At 35.1% G+C, this 19,459-nt stretch overlaps 1 protein-coding gene across 5 annotated transcripts in view; it reads left to right on the top strand.

Moving 5' to 3' along the window:
* Positions 1-11,960, top strand: part of EXOC1 (exocyst complex component 1) — a 48,395-nt gene extending 36,435 nt beyond the window's left edge. For all 5 annotated transcript variants that reach the window (XM_016207431.2, XM_016207415.2, XM_016207424.2 and 2 more), the window contains 6 exons: positions 379-455; positions 996-1,224; positions 4,856-5,039; positions 6,802-7,001; positions 9,526-9,720; positions 11,304-11,960. In XM_016207431.2, the coding sequence (XP_016062917.1) occupies positions 379-455; positions 996-1,224; positions 4,856-5,039; positions 6,802-7,001; positions 9,526-9,720; positions 11,304-11,456 (1,038 nt within the window). In that variant the 3' untranslated portion in view covers positions 11,457-11,960. The remainder of the gene's footprint in view (positions 1-378; positions 456-995; positions 1,225-4,855; positions 5,040-6,801; positions 7,002-9,525; positions 9,721-11,303) is intronic.
* Positions 11,961-19,459: the final 7,499 nt, after the last annotated feature.

Raw genomic sequence — 19,459 nt, 5'->3', positions numbered from 1 at the left:
AATGACTGATGAAATTAATTTTTAAAATTCTCTATTGCAAGTTGTTTCTAGATGTTTTCTGTTTTGTGTTGAGCTGCCCACTCATTCTGACCTTCCCACTCCAGCCTCCTGTACCTTCTGTCTTCCCACTTTCCCCTCCTCTGCACACAAACACAACTTCTCCCCATAATTCTCAAAGTGTAAGAACAAAGCATTTCATGAACATTCTTAAATAGCATACTAAATTATATAGTTCTGTCAGTAATGCTGTCTTTAAAAATCATTACTTTTCATAATGTATTCTCTCCTAGGAATTTTAAGACTGAACAGGCTTTTGCTATGTAAACTATTCAAATTGTTGGTCTTTTATTATGTAAAGTACCTGAATAATTTTTGCAGACTGAAGCAGATGATCTAGATGGAGGAACATCATCAAGGCAACATAATTCTGGCACACCACTGCCCATTTCATCCGAGTATGTGTTTGCTACTATCTGTTGTTATTTTGGGAAAAAATAAACTTTAAATTTAGCGTAGAGTGCTGCTTAATGAGGCGTCCAGATGGCTCTCAGTCACCTGACAGCACTCAGCCCAACAAGTGTGTTCAGTGTCTTATTATAAACATATTACTGAATTAAAACCTGTTCTGTTGTATGATTCTGCAACTCTTCTTTGCTCTAGTAATCACAAAAAAATGCAGTCAAATTTTAGTTTGCTGGTAGGAAGTGGCATTTGAATTGCCATGTATTTCTTGGAAATCACAAAGCACATTTATTGTTTTTCTAATCACAAAGCACATTCCAGCTTTACAAATGATAGTTATTTTGAGTGATAAACTTAACTTCAAAAAATATTTTTATATTGGAAACTGCTGTAGAATAATTATTTCATCATATTTGGACATTTTTAATGGAAATATGTTTTAGTAATTTGTATATACCTGGTGGATTAAAGTTAAAGATGAATATACCTGAAGTTTGTAATAACTCTTTACATTTTGTGTGTTTTCTGAACAGGAAAGATATGATCCGCCAAATGATGACTAAAATATTTCGCTGCATTGAGCCAGAACTGAACAACCTAATTGCATTAGGAGACAAAATTGATAGCTTTAACTCTCTTTACATGCTAGTCAAAATGAGTCATCATGTGTGGACTGCACAAAATGTGGACCCTGCTTCTTTTCTGAGTACTACATTGGGAAATGTTTTGGTGACTGTCAAAAGGAACTTTGACAAATGCATTGTAAGTTTTTTAATAACTCAGAATTATAATCATTGCAAAAAATAGATAAATGTATTTAAGTCAAGAGCTTTCCAGCTTTCCGTTGAGGGGTCTACTATTTTTATATCTCCCAGTGCCTTGAGGCAGGGTATTAGCTGCAATATATATGAACAGAGGTAGTTGGATGATACTATGCCACTTAGCTTCTCTTCTACACTGAATCTTGGCAGATTCTGGAGTAGGTGGCATAGAAACTAGCTGTTTACGAGATCCATTAGGTAGTTGAAACCTTAGTTAACTGATTAATGAAATAATTGAAGCTATCATTTGGATTTATTGTTCTAATATATTCTAATAAGAATTAACAATTGGATTATTTTAATTGTTTAAATTAGTTATTCTATGTTTAATAGCTTTAATTAATAATCATATTACTTTTAGAATTATTCTTATAATAACTGCCAGAAATCATCACTCACCTTCTAATAGGAAAGGAAAAGTCATTAACAACTTTATTTTCATCTGTTAGGTTTTGGTAAGCTTGTAGGTATGAATTGGACTGAACCAGATTCTCAAAAAAATTTTTTTTTTTTAATTAATGTACTTGACATGTAAAAGTGGATATATATCATGAATATTTCTCCTGTGTAACCTTTAAGTTATATCCAGCTCTTGAATATTCCTATAATAATGGGAGATGAAAATATTAAGAGCAATTGGAATCCATATAATTTTTCATACTTCAAATTTATTTCTGGCCTGGTGGGCTCAGTTGGTTGGAGCGTCATACACCAGAAGGTTGCAGAGTTTGATCCCCAGTCAGGGCACATACCTAGTTATGGGTTTGATCCCCAGTCTGAGCACATATAGGAGGCAACCAATCAATCGATGTTTCTCTCTCACATCGATGTTCCTCCCTCTCTCTCTACCCCTTCCTCTCTCTCTCAAATCAATAAATGTATCCTCAGATGAGGATTAGAAAAATAAAATTTATTGAGTTGAATGTGTAAAAGCAATCTGTGTCCACTGTAGAAACTGTTGCCTTAGCAGGCTTGTTAATTCCCCTTCCCTACCAAATGATTTCACTTGGCATTTGAAATACTGTGAGATTTGGCCATATAAGACTTACCCTCTTCCCTCGCCCACCTTCTCCAGAGGTGATGATAAACCTGGAAGGTCTGATTGCAAGCTGATGGCCAAAAGGAAGAGCTACCAAAGGCTCTTTGGAAGATGTTGAGTCCTGTGACAAAGCTGGAACACTATATCATGTGAACACTATACATTTCTAGAATATGAAAGCTTTATTGGTTTTATTAGTAAAATATAACTGTATGTAATACCTCTTAACCCCGTAGAACATAATTGTTAAAAGCATAGGATGTAGTGTCAGGTAGATGTAGACTTGGGTTCAAATGAAATGCTTAGCACATTGCCTGGCCCAGAATAAGCTTAACTGATAACTCGTAATGATGGTAGTGGTGGTCGTGGTGGTGGTGATGGTGGAGATGGTGATAGTAATAGTAATAACTAATAGTTTATTAAAGAATGTTCATGTTACCCTCGACAAGGCAGTGGAGAAATGGAGTAAAATTAACCTAGACAATGGTATAAACTCATATTTTCTCCTAAATTGCGTGTATTTCTAAAGGATCTACATTTTGTCACTAAAGGAAAGATGGTTCATTCTTCTGCCTGTCATCTCTGTCTCCTCTTGTTTTAACTCATGTCTTCTCACAGTGTCTGGTAGATAGTATGTGCTCAGTAAGTATATTTTGGTATTTGGGACAAGATCAGGACCTAGAGCATACCTTGAAAAGGTAACGAATAGGTCTGTGTGTATTGAGCCAAAAGCACATTGATGGCTGCAGAAAATGGAAGAGATAGCACCTGAGTTTGACTTTCATCTGGTGGCCGTGCCCACAGTATCTGGTGTTCTTCAAAGAACAGTACCAAGAAAGCTAGCCTAGCCTGAACTAGAGCTGAAATGAGAAAGTAACACATGAAGTACTACCAAGCCAGACTCTGCAGTCCAGTACATGTCTTAACTGCGTTTAATTTGTTTTGAGGATTCCTCACACTATAATGATGTGGATTTGCACTCTTAAACCTTTGAGAATGATATGATTTGGTTAAATTGCCATGGACAAGTAATATAGTGGTATGTGGCTAGCATCAAAGTTGTAGCCTAGACTGAATAACTCCATGTCCTTCTGGTGATGGCCATATGATTGGGCAGTCAGCTGGAAATTATGTATAGCTTTAGCTTGAGAGAAGTGTTGTTTTTGTGAGATTTAGTTCATTACTGGCTCTTTTCTCAAATGAATGCACTGTTTTTCTCCTGCTGGTTACAAAGCAAGAGAAAACAGCTGTCATTTAGAACTTGCCTTATAATCTTAAAGTCTCTTCAGGCATAATTATATTCTTTGTATTTAAATGTCACACAGAACAAAAATCTTCTTGTAGCTTAATAACAATAGACCATCATTCACAAATTAGTACTTGGTATGTACCAGGCACTGGTCTAATACTCCGTACACACTATCTCATCTAATTCTCACAACCTCCTCCCTCCCACTTAAGGTAGATTCTCCAAGAGGTTATGTTACTTTCCCCAGGTCAACAGTTATAAAGTGATGGAGTTGGTATTCATACCCCACAGTCTGGTTTCAGTACCTAAATCTTACACTGCACTCCCTACTGCATCCATTTTTACTCTTCACAGTTGTCAGTACATACTGATGAAGTGGAATAGTAGTAAAGATAATATGAAACAGTTGACAGTAATCACAGGATTTTCTTATACTAATGCTTGTAGCCTAATAATTATGTTTCTAATCGACATATCATTAGTTTTCAAGTTATACCCCCCAAATCTCAACATAATGAAATTTTAGGTAGAAATTGAAAATGGTCCAACAGTGTTTGGCAGTAATTCTTACTGTGAATAGCTCTAGATCCCCTGAGAAGTACACAGAACTGTAATTGAATCCATGGATCTTAATGAACCCGGATGTCTAGATTCTGTCAATATGAAACATCCCTTTCCTACTTTGTCACCGTCATACACAAGCACTTTCCTGAACTAATTTAGAATAAGTAACAAGTACATACATGGAAAACTATATAATCTAAATCCATAGTAGAAATGCCTGTTCTCCCTTTCTGTTCCCACACCCAAAAAATACAGAACTTGTCTATCCAAACAGAAATTTTAGGCTGATGAGAATTGGAAGTGGCTATGGTTCTCAACTTGGCCACATGACCACCAGCCAGAAGAAATATGAAGAGATCCTGCGTGTGATTGGGTATTGGCTGTGCCCCAGAATGGGCAATCGCTTATACTCCCATAAATGATAAAAAGGTTTATTGGTTGTTTTTACTTTGAACAAAGAACCTGAGGTTCATAGGCCTTGATTATATCTTGTTTTAAATAATTTGGATTTTTTTCCTTGACTTTATTTTCTTAAATAAAATATATGTACTTTTTAATCTATAGAAATAGTTTTTCTTAGTTATCCCTATTTATTAACCTTTAATTAGTAAGCAGCCAAATTGATCTAGGTACTAAATTATATCCTATGATGTATACATTTGGTTATATGTTTTTAAGTTGCTTGCCTATTTCTCTCCCTTGTTTTCTGCCTAATTTTAGAGTAACCAAATAAGGCAAATGGAAGAAGTAAAGATCTCAAAGAAGAGTAAAGTAGGAATTCTTCCATTTGTTGCTGAATTTGAAGAATTTGCTGGGCTTGCAGAATCAATCTTTAAAAATGCTGAACGTCGTGGAGATCTAGATAAAGCATATACTAAACTTATCAGAGGAGTATTTGTTAACGGTAAGCTTTTGTTATGTTCTAAAGAATTTTTTGGTTGGTTTTTATTATTTCTAGTAACTCAGAAGCTGGGGGGCAGATTATGTTCATTATTTTTCATATTCTGTAGTCTTTTATAAGTTTTCTGAAATTAAAGATTTCTTAAATTTGAAAAACAAGCAGTACATAAAACTCATTCATATTCATGAGGAAGCACGTACATTTTAGAGTTCATAGGGGCTTATCACTATGCAAAATTGAGTTCATTTTTAAACACAAAAAATGACCTCCCAGATTACATTTGCATTTTAGCCAGTCTTCCGAAGATGATAGGCAGTGATGTCTGTGTGACCTGAAGCAAATCAATTCACTTCTGTAGACCTCGGTTTTCATGAGGTAGATTAATGCTAAATTTCTATAATTCACTGTCTTCCTGTGTCAGAACCCACAATTAAGTTACAGAGAAACAGCGTGGATGTGTCATTTAATTTGAAATAAATTATCTCATTGCATATATTTAGGAATTTTAAAAGCTAAAATATTGACAGGAGGTAGGATCATCTCACCAGTTACATGTAACATATTTTCAGTGGAAGCAGGTCCAGGGGGAATGGTTGGTATTTCTTTTAAAATTCAAAGTAGCTTTACTTTGTCTGATTTTGAAGTAGCATATGCTCATTACACAACCTCAAAAATCAGAAGACAGATTTTAAAAATCAGATCATTTGTAATCTCATCATCTAGAGATACCATTTAATTTTCATCCTTCATATAAACTTTTCAATATGTCTCTCTCCCTCTTATAAATGTGCATATATTACATATGTTCTCTAATATAAAACTTGTATCATACCTTATTCGTTGTCTTGGAGCCTGCTAGATTATAATCGGAGTCATTCCTTGTCAATTAGTATTGATAACCATAATCATTTATAACAATTGCATAGTATTCCATGTATCAGTATTTATTACCAAATCCCCCATTAATAGGCATTTAGTTTGTTTCTAGTTACTCACATATATTTTTGTATACTTGTCCAATAATTTCCTTAGGGTAAACTACTAGAAATGGAATTGCAGGGTCAGAAGGTTTGTATATATCTCAAACTTTTGCCAAATTGCCATTCTGAGAGGTAATACTTGTTTAGTGCTATGAGCAGTTGGTGAAAGTTTCTGTCACATCTACACCAATGATGAAAATTACTACGTATTATCAATTCTTTTAGTCTTTGTCAGATTAACAGGCTATAAATTTATTTTGCTTATGATATTTTTTACAGTGCAAGAGCTTCAAATTTTATTTCAAATTTATCCACCTTTCCCATTATGACTTATAAGTTTTGGGGCATTCTTAGGAAGGTCATACTTTCACAGAATTATTTTTTAAATTAGCTTTATTTTTCCTTAGTTCTTATGATTGTATTCACTTTTTTTTTTTTTTTTTTTTAACATTTTAAGTACTTGAGCAATTTAAAATGTATTTGGCTGAAAGATGTGAAATCGTAATTCAAATGTATTTAGCTGATTGTCCTAACACATTTTGAATAACCACCATTTCCCCACAGATTTGAAAAGCCACCTTTATTACATACTAATTTATATAGGGCTGTATTAGAATGGTTTTTTAAATTAGGCTTAGGTGGATGTGAAGATCCTTCAGTGCAATATATTTTATTCAGTCCAGAAATGTGCTTCTTAAACTTATAAGTGAAAGAAATCACATAAATATTTTTATAGCTAAATATGGTCATACTTATATCAGGATGTTTTTCCTGTTTTTATTTAGTGGAGAAAGTAGCAAATGAAAGCCAGAAGACTCCCAGGGATGTAGTTATGATGGAAAACTTTCACCATATTTTTGCAACACTTTCTCGTTTGAAAATCTCATGTCTAGAAGCTGAGAAAAAAGAAGCCAAACAAAAATACACAGACCACCTTCAGTCTTATGTCATTTACTCTTTAGGACAACCTCTTGAAAAACTAAATGTAAGTATATTTTCATGTAATATATTTTTCCTGTTTTATAAACACATAAACATAAGTTTACATATGAAAAAGATGACGGACACTTATCCTCAATTTCCTCATGTGTGGATGCAGGAGGCTAAGGAAGGAGGGACTCAGTTGCTGATGCTGCCAGGACACTGCTAGATGTTTTGTATACATTATTTCTTTTAATTCCTGTAAACAATGATATGGGGTAAGATAATATTATCCCTATTGTACAAATGAAGAAACTGAAAGTAAATAAACTTGCTTGAAGCTATAAGTGGTAAGTAGCAAAGCAGGAGGATGAACCCTAAATCGGGCTTTTCCATTATACCAGACTTTCCCATTTATTACCTAATAAATGGCTAATCTTTTTCTCTAGTTCAGATGAAGATTTTGAAACTTTATCAAGATAAAAGGAAAGCCAAAACTTGTTTTGTTTGTTGCCTTTTCCTTTCCTGACTTCAGTCATTCCCCAGTGAGGACAGTCATTAAAATTAAGAAATAATGGTTTTAGAAAACTTTGCTACATAGTATATCAGGTCCTTAAGTAATGTTGTTTCATTCAATGTTGTGTATAACGTTGATGAGATGCCAGAAACTTAATTCTTGTTTATATTAATTAGCCTACAGTAGAATTGGTTGGTCTCATTATGCATCATTTCACTTAGTCGATGCACTGTTTCACGTAGTCACAGAACCTCTAGGGACATTAAGACTCACTGTGTAAGCTGAAATGGACCCTGCTAACTAGCTTTATCCACAATGTGATTAGTCATCTTTTATAAATTTTTAACTTGAAATTAGAGGCAAATAAAAAATATGTATCTGTCATCAACAATTCAAAGAAATATTTAAGAGACATTTAACCAAATGCAGGATCAATACCTTATAAAACTTAAGGACAGATATTCCTTTAGGGGAAAAGGTCTGTCTCAGACCTAAAGCAATATGATACTTAACTATAACATTAGAAGCATTCACTGAAATAAAATTAAAGCAGAAATATTGCTAGATCCTTTATTATTTAACATTGTTATGGAAGCCCTAGCCAATGCATAAATAAAAGATAGAGAGTCACGATTATAGTTACCTATATGTAATCTGCTGAAATGATTGGTCTCTGGTAAAATGGTAGGAATCAAAATAAATATATGAAAAAATAATTCCTTTATGTCATAACAGCCAACTAAAAGTTTATGTAGAAACAAAGTTTTTAAAGCCCCAGGAATAGACTTGTTAAAAAATTATTATCAAACAATAACTTACTGAAGAATAAACAAATGATAATTGCTAAGAAAATTTTAGAGAAGAGTAATGAGAGAGGATTTAGCTTGTCAGTATTAAATCATAGTGTATAGTGCACGAATAAATGCATGCCAACCAATAAAATTACATATTAAAAAACAAATATACTTAAAAGATGACCTGAGAAGAATATTTGTAACAATAAAACAGGCCCAGCCGGGTGTAGCTCAGCAGTTGAGCATCAACCTAGGATCCAGGAGACTGCAGTTCGATTCCCGGAGAGGGCACGTGCCTGGGTTGCAGGCTCAGTCCCCTCAGTAGGGGGCGTGCAGAAGGCAGCCGATAATGACTCTCTCATCATTGATATTTCTCTCTCTCTCTCTGAAATCAATAAAGATATATTTTTAAAAAGACCACACACGATATAATAGTCAGTATATTTAAAATACAAGATCTTTTTAAGATAAATTAGAAAAGTGCTAAGACCCCAACATATAAGTGGGCAGGCATTCTGCATATACTACTAAGCATGCAAAAGCAAGTTAACTTCACTTGAAGCAAAAAAGGGGGGAATAAAACAACAAATAACCCTCCTCACTCAGGAAATGGCAGCTGTGTTTTAATTTCGACAACCCTCGTGGTAACGCAAGACAGCCATCTGTGTACTGCTGACACAAATATAAATGGGTTGAACTTTTCTTGGAAGCAATTTGTGTATATGAAGAACTTGAGAATATGTTTACGAGTATGCTCCTCAACTGAGGAACTATAGTCCTAGAAATTTATGCTGCAAAGTAATCAGTAATGTGGGTAAATACTGATGAACAAAAGATATTTATGACAACTGTATTTATAATAGAGTGTTTTAAATCTGAGTAGATTTTGCCAACTCTGAAAAAAAAGTGAAAAATACTAACTATCCAATACTGGAGGAATGAATAAATAAATTGTAGTTCAGTTATTGGATAGAATACAATGCAGCCATTAAAATTTATACTTCGGGGGGGGATCAAAAATATTAAATGGAAAATACAACATACAAAATTATAAACTCATTTATATATCCACACCTCAGAAGAGTGGAAGGAAATCTAAAATGTTAACAGCAGTTATCTCTGAGTGGTATCATCATAGATGATTATTATTTTATCATTTATACTTTTACACATTGCCTGGTTTTTACACAGTGAATATATACTATTTTATAATCTTATTTTTTTTAAGTGAAAGTAAAAGCAGTTCTTAGCCATTATTTCTTTTCATTTCCTTGAAGCATTTCTTTGAAGGCGTTGAAGCTCGTGTAGCACAGGGTATAAGAGAGGAGGAAGTAAGCTATCAACTTGCTTTTAACAAACAAGAACTTCGTAAAGTTATTAAAGAGTATCCTGGAAAGGAAGTGAAAAAAGGTCTAGATAACCTCTACAAGAAGGTTGATAAACATTTGTGTGAAGAGGAGAACTTACTTCAGGTAAGCTTAGTTCTTTTAACCATCCTAGATTACATGTCCTTACATATATTGCTTTTCTCCAAAATACTCTTCTAGAAATGCTGCAGATTTTTAAGTTTTAGGGCAGGAGGAGAGTTCCATAAAGTATAGACCAGACTAACGAATTCTGTGAGAGAAAAAAAGGAATAATATTTATATAAGTTTATATGGCTTTTCCTATTTACTTTATGTTTTATTGTTTTGAGGCATTACATTGTTTTTGTCTTGTTTGGGGATGGGTTTTTTGTGAGTTTGGGGGATTTTTCATATTTGAGAGGAGTAAGTAAATAACACAGTGGAATGATTCTGAGTTGGGGGTTGAAGTTAGAAATGGGTTCTTAACCTGGATCCAGATTATACTACATGGCTTTGGGTGAGTTAGTTATCCTCTCTGAGCCTCAATTTTCTTATTTGAAAAGTGAAAATGATACCTCCCTCATATAGTAGACATTACTATTATTGTCATGCTATTTTATAGATGAGAAAATCAGAGCTCAAAAAGGTGGAGTAATGTGACCAAGCTCCTATAGCAAATGGGTGGAGAGAGTGATCGAAACCCCATATCGAGCCATTATTCTTTACAAACCATACTGAAAGGCCCAGAGTGAGAATAGTTCTGATTTCAACATCACCAAAGGCTTCATGTGGGATATTATATATGCGTTAGCCTTTGAAAGTCGAATAGTAATTTAACAGATAAAGTAGGAGGAGTGGTACTCCAGGTGGCAGACATATCATGAGCTAAAAGATGAAAAGCAAAAAGTATAATACTGTTTAGTAAATAGTCTTAAATTGGCAGGAATTTGGGATATGAGATTTAGTGTTTATGAGGAAAATTCCTGGAAGTATACATTCCCTCAGCTATCAGGCAGGGATGATAATATAGACCCTCTCCCACTAGGCTGTCATGGGACTTGAGTGGGATAATATGTACTGTGCTGATACAGAGTGAGCATCAATAAATGTAGCCTACTAGTATTAGCTAATATGGCAGTGTGTGTATCAGATTTTATCTCAATGGTTGTCTATAGATTATAAATTCCTTGGATTGTAGATAATCCTTCTGTCTCATCTTGGTATGTCTACCATGGCATCAGGTAATGTTTTGTATCATCAGTTTTAGATAAAGAAATTTTAAACTTTCATTTGAAATGAAATTTAAGCATTGACTATTGCATTTCATTTAGTCACTAGTCTTAGTTCCATACATAATTGTGCATCTCCACATCTGGGTTGGATATTGTAGTAGATGTAATAATAGCTAAAACGTAATGAGTGCTTACTGTGTCAGACACTGTTCTAAGCACTTGTTCCATTCACTCATTTAATCCTCACAAGAAACTTATGAGAAAGGTATTACCCCAGTTTACAGATGAAGAACTTGAGGTAACAGAGTGATGGTGTAGCATACTTGAGGTCACATATCTTGTAAGTAGAAGGATCTAGGATGCATGTTTTTCACTGTTATACTCTGCTTAATTCTGCCTTCACATTATTTCTGCATACTTGATTGTGTATTATTTCCATTCATAGTTTACTTACTTTTATTTTTGTTTTTATAATAGGTGGTGTGGCACTCCATGCAAGATGAATTTATACGCCAGTACAAGCACTTTGAAGGTTTGATAGCTCGCTGTTATCCTGGTTCTGGTGTTACAATGGAATTCACTATTCAGGACATTCTAGATTATTGCTCCAGCATTGCACAGTCCCACTAAACCTTATGGAAGAAGAAAAGATAAATGAAGAAAGCACTCTGAGTATACTAGACACTATAAAAAATATCAGCAACTGTTTTGAGAACTGAGACTTGAAATTTATGTAGTGTTAAATAGTTAATACCATACTACAAATATTCAAGAGCAAAAGTACCAACTTATATAACAGTTTTATTTTATCAATAGTTTGTATACTAACTTAAAACATTTATCTTATAAAATGTCATAGCATTTTTCTATGACTGACCAGGAAATTTTCCTTTATTGCCTAGTTTCTTGTATTTGTGAGTGGTTGTTCTATGAGTAGTGCATTAGGAGTTTTCAGCTTCCACTAATTCACTATTGCTTACAAATCATGTATGCACTAAACATTGTACAGAATTTTTCCCCTGTCTAATGTGTATATTGATGAGGGCTCTCAAAACAATCAATTGTAAACTTGAATTTTGAGGATTATGTGACTAGTAGCAATGATTCTGAAATAAAAGAAACATTTTCAAAAAAGTTTAAATTTGATAATATTAGATCTGTTACATGCTTAACAGATCAATACACAAAAATTAATTACATGTTCATTTACTATAAAACACTTAAAAACATAAGAAGAAAAATAAAATCATTTATGATAGCATAAAAATATTTAGTATTTAGGACTAAATTGTTTCCCTCCCTGAGATTCGTATATGAAAGTCCCCCCATACGACTGTGTTAGAGATGGGGCCTTTAAGGAGGTGATTAAGATTAAATGAGGTCATGAGGGTAGAGCCCTGATCCAATAGAACTGGTCCCGGTAGGAGAAGAGATACCAGAGCTCTCTCTGACATCTGAGGAGATAGCAAGAAGGCAGCCATTAGCAAGCTAGGAAGAGAGCTCCCACCAGAACCCTAATATGGCACCCTAATCTCAGACTTCTAGCCTACAAAATTGAGAAAGTAAATTTCTGGTTTTTAAGCTACCCAGTCTATGGTATTTTGTTATGGAGTTTAAGACCTTTATGGAGAAAATTATAAAACTATTGAAAGATATTAAAGAAGACCTAAATAAGTGGAGGAATATTTCATGTTTCTAAATAAGAACATGTAATAGTAGATATGGCAGTTATCCCCAAATTTAAAGATTCAGTGCAGATTTCCAGTTTCCAGTCCAGCACATAAGAAGCTTGGAAGTCACTTCTCCATCCTAACAAGTCAAAAGCTGAACAAACTGAAAAATCAACTCTTCTTAGATCTGTAAAAGAAGCGAGGTCACAAGGCAAGCAAACCACTGCTACAACTGGAGAGACCGACAATACAGAGAAACAGCAGAGCTTAGAAACACACAAGCTGAAATACCCACAGGAACCAGTGCTGAGGTAGGTAAAACTGATAAACTATAATTAACTAATTGCTGGAGCCTATGTGGATAAGTCTCACAAATAAAAAATCCAGGGGGACCCAGTCATTGGGATCCCCCCTACACTTTGAATTTTTACCTCCTATAGTTCTACCGGGTCTCACAGTGAATGTCAAGAGAAAAATCTGTGCTCTGGCAGGGGAAGGGGAAAGGAACCATTTTGAAATATGCCAGAGCATTCTGGTTTTAACAAGTTCTGCCCTCAGGAGAAACTATATACCCAAAGCCTAACTGACCTGGGAGAAAGGAAATACTCAACTCCAGCTAGCTGAGCACTTCTACATGGAGGAAGAGAAATACCCAACTTCAACCCACTCTAGTTATCCTTTCCCACCTAAACGGGGAAAGGTGAAATTCACAGTATAGAAGTACAGGCTCACTAAAAGACATACCTATTTATAGGACTGGAGAACACTTCCCCCCTCCCCACAACTTACCACTTTTTACTAAAGTTCTATTGATAGCAGCTCATTTTATCCAGCATCATGTCCAACTATCAAGAAAAAACTACAAGACATACTAAAAGGCCGAACAACACAGTTTAAGAGAGAGCAAGCATCAGAACAAAACTCAGATATGGCAGGGATGTTAGAATCATCAGACCAGGAATTTACAATAACTACGATCAATACGCTAAGCACTGCAATGGATGAAGAGCATGTAAGAACAGATGGGCAGTGTTAGCAGAGAGATGGAAATTCTAAAGTACCAGAAGAAAATGCTGAAGTACCAAAACACTAACAGAAATGAAGAATGCCTTATTATAATGTACACTGCTCATGGCTGGGGGAAAAAAATCTCTGAGGTACAGGATATATCAACAGAAACCTCCCAAACCAAAAAGCAAAGAACAAAGACCAAAAAAAAAAAAAAAAATCCAAGGACTGTGGGACAACTACAAAAGGGGTAACATGCATGTAATGAGAATACAGGGAGAGAAAAACGGAAGAAATATTGGAGACGATAATGACAGAATTTTGCCAAGTTAATGTCTGACACCAAACCACAGATCTAGGAAGCTTAGAGAATACCAAGCAGAATGAGTGCCTGAAAAACTACGTCTATGCATATCATTTTCAAGCTATAGATAATCAAAGATAAAAAAATCCTAAAAGAAGCCAGAGGTAAACACTACAGAGCAGGGGTGAGAAACATCTGGCCTGCAGGCTGTATATGGCCAGCGAAATCATCTGGTCCGGCCCTGCCACAGCAACCATAGGCAGGACTCGAAATTCAGTAAATCTAGGAGTTTTTTCCAGAGCTAATTTTTAAGTTGATAATTTAGTATGGCCCTTGAATGATGTTATAAATACCCAAATTGCCCTTGCAGAAAAAAGGTTCCTATAATATAGAGGAACAAAGATAAGAATTGCATCTGACTTCCCAGAAAATGTGCAGGCAAGAAGAGAGTGGGATGAAATATTTATAGTATTCAGAAAAGAAAACCACCAACCTAGAATTCTGTGTCCTGTGAAATTATCCTTCAAAAGTGAATGAGAGATACTTTCTCAGACAAACAAATATTGAGGAAATTAGTTGCCAGTAGACCTGCCTTGCAAGAAGTGTTAAGAGAACGTCTTTAGGGAGAAGGAAAGGATATAGGTCAGAAACTTGGAGCCACATAAAGGAAGAGCACTGAAGAAGGAATAAGTGAGGTAAAAAAAACTTCTATTCTTACTTGATCTAACAGATAACAGTTTGTTCAAAATAATAGCAACAGTGCGCATTCAATTTATGCATGTACATGTACTTATATATGCTTATGTATAAGTGAAATGAATGAGAGCAATGGTACAAGAGATGAGAGTAAAGGAATTAGGGTTATTTTGTTATGTTTGCTTACTCTTTATGAAGGGTGATTTGAAAGAAGACTTGGATTAGTTGTAAATGTTTATCGCAAACTCTAGGGCAACCACTTTAAAAATTTTTTAAAGAAGTATAATTGATATGCTAAAAAAGGAGAGAAAATGGAATCAGAAAATCTGTTAAAACCATGAAAAACAAAAAGAATGGAAGACAAAACTAGGAGCAAAACACAAGGGCAACAAACAGAAAATACTAACAAATATGATAGCTATTAATCCAAGTATCAAAAATCAGTTTTAGCTACACAGTACAGTGTAGGTAAATGCCAAGAAAATAATGTCAGATGAAAAACGTAAATCAGTGGAATAAATACAACATGTACCATTAATATAAAAGTTCAGAAACCTTCAAAATTAAACAATATGTTGTTTAAAGTTATAAATGTGTTAAAAAGAAAAGCAAGGGAGTGGTGGCAAAATTCTGGAAAGGTTATTGGGGGCAGGAAGAGAAGGGATGGTATCTGGCAGGGACACACAGGATTTGAAAGGCATATTGTAATGTTTTTAAACTGGGCAGTGGATATATGGATTTCATTGTACCATGATACTTTCATCCTTTACACATACCTTACATACCTTATAATTTTTTTTATATCAGTTCAATGTTTAATTTTAAAACTTTAAATCAAATGTTTGTGTATATCTTTATTGCTAAATAATAAAACCTCAACATTTACAGATAACAATCTGGGGCCAAAGGAAAGCCAGTGACTTGATCAAGGTCCAAGCCAAGTATTAACAGTTGATATTCTACACAACACTAAACTCCCTCTCAAAGTGCTGGCCGTTTCCTCTTCTAACAGCAGAAATGATGCAGATATAAATATATATCACATCCAAGGACCAAATGCTGTCTAATATCTCCACTAACGTAACAGGTGGCATGGCTCTTACTTATAAAAAGGTAGTGGATGACTTTCATGAGCTACAGTTTTCTAGACCTTAAAGATCTATGCTATTGTTTGTTAGAAAGCATAGGCAAACAGGAGCACAGAACTTTTGAACAAACTACTGAAAATAATAACTTAGAGAATAACTGTAGATGAAAAAGTGCTGGGAAAGTAAAAATAGCTATACCAGTGAAGTTAAATATGTAGTATCAGAGTGGTGTCAACGATTAATTCTCATAACTGTCTGCTTTGGGACCCTCTACGTCTGTGCTTCTCAAAACTTTCGTGTACATGTGAAACAAACGGGGATTTTGTTGAAATGCAGATTCTGACTCAGCAGGTTTGAGTGTGGTCCAAGATACTGCATTTCCAACAAGATCCCAACTAATAGCAATGCTGCTGTCTATATGTCTGTAGGCCACAGTTTGAAATGCAAAGCTTTAAGATGCAGAATTATATCTCTCATGCCCCCAAATGATTATTTGTTTTTTAATCCCTTAGAAGATAGCTGACATTAATGCTTGTGATTTAAAGAGTTCTCAGGTTGTTAAATTTGATGGCACTTATAACATGCTCACTTACCTAAACTCCTGAGTATAGTACTAAGTGCATTTAGAAGTGATTCATATTTTCAAAAGAGGATGGGGGAGCCATCAAAAGGCAGTGGGAAAGATGGGAAGCAGGAGAGAAATATATTAAAAAGGTGGAGAAAACATGCTAGGAAGCAATTGAGAACATAGCGAGACAATGTAACATCAATCTATGAGCAATATGAGCAAATCGTTTGCCCAACAATCTTGAGAAAGCAGCTTCTCTAAGATCAGCATCTCAATCGATTTCAATTGCCTATGCAAGACAGTGGGTCTTTCTAGAAGCTAAATATTTTGCCTAGTGGCTAGAGGAGAGGGTAGTAAAGAAGAAATTAAGAAATTGAAAGGATGTGCTCTAATACGAATTTTATACTTGTCTCCATTTAACTTTAAACAGCCTTTCCTGATCTTTAATTAACAGTACCTTACCCTGTAATTCTCTCAGAAGAGCCTGTTCTTTTTCTTCGTGGCACTGACCATGATTCTTGTCTCCCCTGCTTAGACTACAAGCTTTATCCCTAGGATCAAGACCATTCTGTCTACCAGGACCTATCCAGCACGGGTAAGTACTTAATAAATATTGAGCTTAAAAGGTAAAAAGTGAACAGATAACACCTGAATTGTTAATTGATGGGAGGAGGAAACTGTCACTCATATTTCTTTACTATTCCCTTCAATGTCTAGAGGACGACCATACTCTCGAATATAAGTTCCACTAGGGCAGAGGCTGTAGCTGCTTCATTCATTGCTTGAGCCCAGTATCTGACATGCCACCTTGCTTTAAGTAACTAGATGTTAAAGACTAATACTCCTGGGTGCCCAGTGGGGGAATTGTTATAAGGAAATTACCCAGAAGCTAAAGAAAAACTGTGCTCTGCTCCCAGTTTTTGCTCTACACACATATAGCAGTCTTGCACATTCGAGTAGTAAAAATTCAACAAATGCTTGATGAATTGAATTCATGGAGCAGTATCTTCTGTAGAACTCAGATATGCTCTCTTTGGGAGGAGGGTTCTCCAGGTCTATTTCTGTAAGTTCCTCTGGCAGATGCTGTGGGCTGTGGGGTCTGCCTACTCTTTCTTGCTAACAGCTCACTTTTTATAGGGTAGTAACATGCCCAGACTAATGTGAAAAATCAGTACTGGCATAAACCATTGGAACTCAACCTGCTGCTTATTGAAATCACTGGGGAAATGTTTTAAAATATTCATATGTGTACTTTACCCCAGATAAATAATTAAATAGCATCTGAAGGTAAGGCCAGGTTTTTTATAATCCTCCCAAGTAGTTAAAACAGGCAGCATGGTTGCACTGCTCTAGGCCAGCCTTGGCAATCCAGTCTCCTTTGCCTATATTTGGTTTAGGGGTGTGCATCTGTGTGACCCAGGTCTGTCAGTAGATGTAAGAGAAAGTCTGCCAAGAGTTCCTAGAGAAGATTTTCCAACCTGATAAAAGAGGAAGTTCATAAGCTAGGCAGGGTCTTTTGCCTCTGTCTCTTCTTCCATCTTGGTATGTTGTGAAGTGAGGAGATCATTAGAGCTGTGACAGCTCTGGTCATGAAGAGACACAGCTGACACACCGAGGTGACAGAGCCAAAAAAGCAAGAGTCTGTTTGACTCTGGATCTGCCCAGCCTTCTTGATATATGAAATGATTCTGTATCCTTATGTTTTAAGCCACTGGTCATCAATTATTCTGCGACTTGCATATAGCTCCTTTTCTCTTCTTACTTACAATATAATCCTTATTCTCCCATTCATAATGCATTCATTTATCAAAAGAAGATGCATAACAGTTAAAAATGGTAGCTTTGCAATCAGCCCCAGGTTTAAGTCCCAGCCCTACTTAATTGTTACTAGTTAAAAAGCCCTCTAAGCGGGGTTTTCTCTTTTATAAAAACAATGATGTCTATTTCGTAATTCTATTGTGAGGATTAAATGAAATAATATGTGAAAAGCACTTAGCATAGTGCCTGGCACTGTACTCAATCAATGTTAGCCTGCTGACATACTATTGCATGCCTGCTGTATACCAGAAATTTCCTCTTGTTCCATTAAATTAAAAGAACAAAAATAATATTCAGTAATGTATTTAATTATTATATATGACCTCAGGATTTTCCCAACACAGTAATCATAATTAAAAATCTTATTCACAAATTATACTTTAGGATCTCCACATACCATTCAAAGTATGAGATCTATAATGGGATAATGATTTGTTTGTTTTCTGGAAACATTCTATGCAAAGAAAAAGAATATTCAGTCATCGGTAGCCTGGCTCCATTCACATGCAATTAAAATTAGAAGGTGAGAAATACTATGCAACTGTAAAGACGAAGGACCTCGTACCCTTTGGGACAGTATGGATGGACCTGGAGAGTATTATGCTAAGCGAAATAAGACAGGCAGAGAAAGACAAATATCATATGATCTCACGTATATGTGGAATCTAAAGAACATAATAAACTGATGAACAAAATAGATTCAGTGACACAGAAGCACAGAACATACTGACGAATCTCAGAGGAAAGGTGGGGGTGGGGAGAGATTAACCAAAGAATTTATATGCATATATGCACAACCCATGGACACAGACAATAGCGTGATGAAGGCCTGGGGTGGGGAGTGGGTGCAGGGTTGAAGGGGTCAATAGGGAAAAAGGGGACATCTGTAATACTTTCAACAATAAAGATATGTTAAAAAAAAATTAGGTGAGATATAGTAGTAGCCATTCTATTGTAGATTAGAAAATTAGTATTTTGTTTTGTCAATAGTTTTGTAAAGTTAATTTTACTACTCAGAAGTATCAAGTTATTGTTTTCAGCTAGCTATTGCACTAGCAAATTAGTTTCAAAGTCATGTGCCCACTGGTACTTCAGGGTTAAGTTGACAACACAAGATATGCCCGCGTTTGGGAAGAAAAGATGAACTAAAAATCTTACTGTATTAAAATACGTAGGCCCTGGTGAACATTCTCAAATGAGAGGGATTAGATTGGTTTCCTTTTGTCCAGTATGAGGAAAAAAGGTAGGAGGATTATACTGAGGAATCAAAGAAAATGTAGATCATAGAATTATACATGTGCATTAATAGCAAATATGTAAAAAATAACATGTATATAAACAGAGTAGGTGCACTTATTCGAAATTTTATATTGTTTTATTAGAATTTAACATATCATATATCTCTATACTTTTAAAAAGAGCTTTTATTTTTGGATGGTTTTTCTCTGGTCCAATAACTCTTATTAGTTTACTCTCTTGGC

The sequence above is a fragment of the Miniopterus natalensis genome, chromosome 1 (genome assembly GCF_054644295.1).
Source record: "Miniopterus natalensis isolate mMinNat1 chromosome 1, mMinNat1.hap1, whole genome shotgun sequence".
NCBI classification, from domain to species: Eukaryota; Metazoa; Chordata; class Mammalia; order Chiroptera; family Miniopteridae; genus Miniopterus; species Miniopterus natalensis.
The sequence above is the reverse complement of the archived record's forward strand: the minus strand, read 5'-3'. Positions and strand labels throughout refer to the sequence as shown.